Consider the following 5,852-nt stretch of genomic DNA (forward strand, 5'->3'; position numbering starts at 1 on the left):
CTCTACCCTGAGCCAAGCCTAAGCCTGGCCGCATACCCCAAGTACCTAAAAATACATACATAGAACACTCTAGAATTAATTTTCACAAAAATGACAAAAAGAAACAGATTATAATAAGTGATCCATACGCAACTCAAAATAAACATGTCAGAAACCAATACAATCTATGCATAATCTAAAACAACCTCTCTCCGCATTACAGCTCCTCTCAATCTATTTTTTAAAAGTAGCTTTGCTGTTAATTAAAACTAAATAATTTGGAAGTGTGTTCCAAAAATCTATTGCTCTATACGTCACCGTTTATATTAAGCCTTACTTTTGGGCTTAAGCTGGGTGAAAGCACCTTTCAGGGCAAGCCTGGTGCCATAGTTATGGCTATCACTAACACGCAATAACTCGGAATACAGATAAACAGGTTTATGTAAAGTATATATATTTTTAAAGAAAAGAATCAAGCTATATGCTAGTCTTTCATTAACTTTCATCCATGACAATTCATTATGCATTATGTCAATACTAGTCCTAAATGAGCAGTGCAGAGCTAGTCTTGCAGCTCTATTTTGGGTAAGCTGGATTTTATTTAATTCTTGTTTAGATACATTTGACCAGATTGCTGGGCAATAGTCAAGATGTGACAAGACAAGGGCATGTATAACTTGCTTAATAGTTGTGTTAGTTAGAAAATAGGCACTCCTTCTTATAATTGAGATACTTCTGCTAATTTTTATTACTATATTATTAATGTGAGTGGCCCAAGAAAGTCTCTCATCTATTGTGACCCCCAGCAATTTGGCCTCTTTAACTTGTTCAATAGGAACTCCATACAGAGAAACAATTAATTTGTGTTCCTGTCTCTGAGCATGATTTGAGCAGATGACAAGACATTTGGTTTTGGAAATATTAAGTTTCATCCTATTTTCAGTGACCCATTTAGAAATTTGCATGACCTCATATTGTATATTGTATATGCCAATCAGACAAATTGAACACCTGTGTTGGTCCTCAATATGGCCGGTTTAGGACTACAAATGCAACCCATGAATATGTATCAGTCGGTCAGTAAAAAAACGGTTATCAGTTATAACCATTTATTTGTACTCATTGAAATATACATATAGATCTTGAATCAATACAGTCACATAACATTGAATCAATCCTTTGACGTGACATATACCTCACTTATATCCAACTCTGCACTGTCACATAAAGGTTAAGAAAGTTCACACATAATTTCAAAGATAATCCATGCTGATAAGTGCCTTGTTGAAGTGCCAGTCATCAGGCTGACCTTGAACTTTTGCTTGCCTAATGGACCTACATTGTGGCAGAAGAGAGAGACACTGGAGCAGCTCAGACGGTCATGAGGAGCGGCAAACAAAGAGGTGCATTTAAACAGAGACAGGAAAGGGCATAGCTCTCAATAAACCAATGGTTGTTGGCTTTCTGGTACCAGGTGCTGCATGTCAGTCTCAGACATAATGATTTTAAACATATAAAGTAGAAATACAAACAGTGTAAGTACATACATAGGGGGCAACAGTGTTAAGCCAATAAAAACATTTTAATAATGCAAACAGAACACATACAGGGTACAAGGAAGAATGCCTCATGGACCGTCTATAAAATAAAAAAAAGCTATAAAAGCTTAGTTCTTCATTTCAGCCATTGGGTTCTAAGGTGTCAAGGTTATACATGTAGACCTACATGTGGATTAGTTAAGTAATTTCTCTTTTCATCCCCCCGACTAAATTAATCAGAAATAATTTTAAAACAATCTTAAGGCTTTTAGTTACTCTGATAACAATGGATCAGTCTATGGACTTCATCAATAGGATGTATACTTCTTGTCGATGAAGTCTTCTCCCAAGTTAATCATGAATTGCAGTGCTTCCAGTAACAGTACATCAAAGTCATCATTCATGGATGTTTCTTCATGGTAGTTCTTCACAGGGAAGATGCAGGTCATTGGAATGCCAGATTTCTCACTGAATTCCACCATCTGTGTTGAGGTAATTGACAGGTCAGTAGAAGGATACTAAAATTAAAGTTGAACAATAGTTTGTAAAAAACTTCCAGTAGTCTCACCTTTGTCTTAATAGCCTTCATCTTGTAGACATGTTTGATGTCTTTCTGGACCTCATCACAGACCTGATCAATCTTGGTGATGACGCAGATCTGTGGAATGCCTGTAAAATAAATGCATACATTACATACTGTACATTACATTACAATTGCACGGTACTCAACAAGTGCATGTTTTTGTTTTGTATTTTGTTTGGCACTGAGGCAAAATCAATCTTATTTAGTTCTTAGCCAAACTAATTTAGGAAGAGAAAAGAAAATAACCACAAGGACAAATAATGAAGCTAAAAAGTGCTTTTACCAAGGTCACTGGCTGTACGTCTGATGTGCTGTATCTTCTCTATGAGTTCTGGCGACAAAAGCCTCACTTTGTCAGCAGGAATGATAGAAACCAGAACGTGGGTTGTGTCCTCTGGAGCGGGGTCAGGGTTGTAGAAAGGATCCGTGTTCTTAATTGGTCCATTAGGATTGAACTGAACAAAAATGTAAAAATCGTATGGTAAAAATATGACATCATGGTAGAAAAATACCTTTCTCAATAATTTGTCATGAAATATGTTTTGAATTAATATTCTGCATTAATGGTCAAATATCAGAGAGTAAGAAATGTAATAATTTTCACCGTGTAATTGTCCCTGATGTGACCTTTCAGAGCCAATTTAATGTCTTCTTCTGGAATTCCATCTTTTGCCTCCAGGCCCATGAGGTCAGAGAACACGAAGGGGTAGAAGGGTTGAGCTTTTCCTTTTTTGATTTTATGGGTTTGTGTCTGTAAAATTAATAACATCTGTAAGTCTGTCTGTCATTTGTCAGAAGGTTGTGTCGTGTAGCAGATTATATTACTTACTGTTGTGGTGTAACTTTTACCAGTACCAGTCGCCACATGTGCATCATGGACCATTCTCCCCCTTAAGATGCTGGTGACAGAGTTGATGAAGCTGGACTTTCCAGATCCCACTGGTCCATGGAGCAGAATCCTGATGTGTTTGACGTTCTCATTTTCAGGTTCAAATTCCTTCAACTTGTTAACCAGTTTGCCAGGGTTTCTGAAGAAATAAAAAAGCAATTGAATATTATGTAAATTAATGTAAATCACTTTTGTGCGTAATAATCACAATTATTTGCATAGCCATTTGGCCTAACCGTTGTTTATGTTGGGGGGGTCCCCAGATGATTTAAACCTGTATTCAAAGTATTAAACAAGCAATAAACTCCGGATAGTCAGGGGATATAAAACCTGGGAATAAATTCCTTACCAAACAATTTCTTCACCAATGTGTTCCTAAATGTGTCTAGTAACATCTAACAAAGATTGAAATTCAACATCCCTAGGAAAATCTTTGACAGCTAGGGTAATTCTGGGTCTCATTCACTTACTATACACTATACTATAAGGGAAAAAAGGACTCCCAAAAAATATGCTTTAAGTAGCATGTGAGGGGTCTAACTAGGTGTTTTTAATTATTCTGAATCCATTGCAAGCATTTGTTTTGCAAGAAAAACATTAATTGGGCTAAAAACAGCAAAAAAACAACAACGATATTTTAGTGATGAGTCATCACTTTTCACAGTAGTATGGGGGTCCTTTGCAATGGATTCAGAATAATTAAAAACACCTAGTTAGACCCCTCACATGCTACTTAAAGTATATTTTTTGGGAGTCATTATTTCCCTTATAGTATAGTGTATAGTAAGTGAATGAGACCCAGAATTACCCTAGATGTCAAAGATTTTCCTAGGGATGTTGAATTTCAATCTTTGTTAGATGTTACTAGACACCTTTAGGAACACATTGGTGAAGTGTGTGTGTGTGTGTGTGTGTGTGTGTGTGTGTGTGTGTGTGTGTGTGTGTGTGTGTGTGTGTGTGTGTGTGTGTGTGTGTGTGTGTGTGTGTGTGTGTTTTCTAATATTATATTATATGCGAATAAAATACAAACAATTTTAAGAAATATGATTTCTTACCCCCACTCAACCTTTCTCCATTCATCTGAGGAAAAAGGTGAAGAGAAACATTAAAACAAAAACAAAAAAGTGTCGATAATGTTTACATTTATATAAAATTGTAACATTCTTACCTTGAAAGAAGGGATCTTCAGTTTTCTTCCCTTGAGCGTTTCCCATTGTGTAGCTATAAAGTAAGACAATTGTTGATTATCAGTATGTTTCATACAATGTACATAAAGTATTAGTGGTTCTCAAAGTGGGTTCTTGTAACCATATCATGGAGGGGGTTCCAGCTAGGGGGTCCCCAGCCAACACTTATTGTATTAATATGTATTTAATTGTTTTGTGTCTGACAATTGCTGAGCTACAATGTAGAGTAGCTCAACAACGTTGTTGAGCTTGTATTCTGTCAATTTTATTTTTTATGTATAGACAAATCTTCTGTTATACCTGCTCAAAAATGTTTTCAATTGGGGTTCCGTGGCCAAATACATATCAATGTGGGGGTCCTTGATGTGAAAATGTTTTTGAGAACCACTGACATACATAATACATTGCTAAAATATCTAAAAGAAAACATAATCTTACCTCTGTAAAAGTTCAATTGCTGAAAATAGAATAAACTGTGAAATGTTAACATTATTAAAATAAATGAAAAACGTTTAACATCACATTGTATATCATATTACAGTATTTATATTGTCTTGATAACTTTTGTTTTCATACAAACTTGTAAATACCCTTTTTAAAGGGGGGAAAATACGAACTTACCTAAGAACTAGTAGTGTATAGGTTGATGGTCCAAAGGGAAGAAATGGACTGCATGGACGCCTTTTATCCCCTTCATTTCTGCCATAACAGACATGTGATTTCATGTATCTTTGTGACAAATGTGGGAGGTGCATCGTGCAAAAGTTCTTAAAGCAGCCAATCAGGGCGTAGGGAACCATAATGGGTTGTAGCGGCCCTAGAGTCAACATTCAAAGATAGCTGTGAATAATAAAATAAATAATATGCTCCCACTGCATTATGCTTCTAACATGAGGCAATGCAAATACAGCTTTTTTTAAAATATCTTCACTGTAGCCAGATTCTTCTTCAAAAAGTTTGTTTCCAGGGGACAAAAAAAAGAGTGTTAAAAAGAACAATATTTCCATATTTAAATAAAAAAGAAAAAAAGCAGGGTTTATTATTCCATTTCAACTTTTAAGTAATTCTCAGAAAACAAATAAGGCTGAGCAATATATCGAAAATGTATAGCCTATCGGTATCAAAGTTTTAATTTGAAATACTTCACAATCAAGTTCACTTCTTAAATAGTTGAACCGGCCAGTATCTTAAAGAAATATGGTGATTAATAATGTAAATAATAGTCTATTTTTTATATTATAAAGACACACTCTATGGCAGGGGTTTTCAAAGTGGGTGACGGGGCACCCTGGGGTGCCGTGATGGCAGTCCAGGGGTGCCGCGAGATAATTTGATAATATTTGGAATTCATTTGGACACTTAAATATTTAGTATCATTTTAAACTTTAATTACAAAATTATTTTCAGTCAGTTCTAATCAAAATGGCTATTATCTCAACGTTTTCTTCGCAACATAATCGCTAAAATATGGCATAAATATAAGGTGAATATAATGCAGGAGTGCCTCGGAGCCAAAAAGGTTTGGGATACCCCTGCTCTATGGCATGGTCTTTAAATCTAAAGCTAAAGGTTTCCAGCTCCTATCATGTTAGAGGCAGTGACATCAGAGTCAGAGCAGTAACATGGAGGAGGAGCCTTACAGATCAGACCGAGACCAGAAACATGTGAAAGAATCA

General features: G+C 35.8%; 1 protein-coding gene across 1 annotated transcript; it reads right to left on the reverse strand.

The window, feature by feature from the left end:
- Window positions 1-1,825: 1,825 nt before the first annotated feature.
- On the reverse strand, window positions 1,826-4,825 carry LOC308291779 (interferon-induced protein 44-like; the record flags this gene model as incomplete). Its single annotated transcript, XM_080733912.1, has 9 exons — window positions 4,798-4,825; window positions 4,615-4,633; window positions 4,158-4,210; window positions 4,045-4,069; window positions 2,930-3,128; window positions 2,705-2,851; window positions 2,384-2,555; window positions 2,086-2,186; window positions 1,826-1,999 (listed from the first exon to the last, which is right to left on the reverse strand). The coding sequence occupies exons 3-9, from the start codon at window positions 4,201-4,203 to the stop codon at window positions 1,826-1,828; spliced, it is 864 nt and encodes a 287-aa protein (XP_080590038.1). The 5' UTR covers window positions 4,204-4,210; window positions 4,615-4,633; window positions 4,798-4,825.
- Between the last annotated feature and the right edge of the window lie 1,027 nt (window positions 4,826-5,852).

The sequence above is a fragment of the Nannobrachium achirus genome (genome assembly GCF_963921795.1).
Source record: "Nannobrachium achirus genome assembly, chromosome: 9".
NCBI classification, from domain to species: domain Eukaryota; kingdom Metazoa; phylum Chordata; class Actinopteri; order Myctophiformes; family Myctophidae; genus Nannobrachium; species Nannobrachium achirus.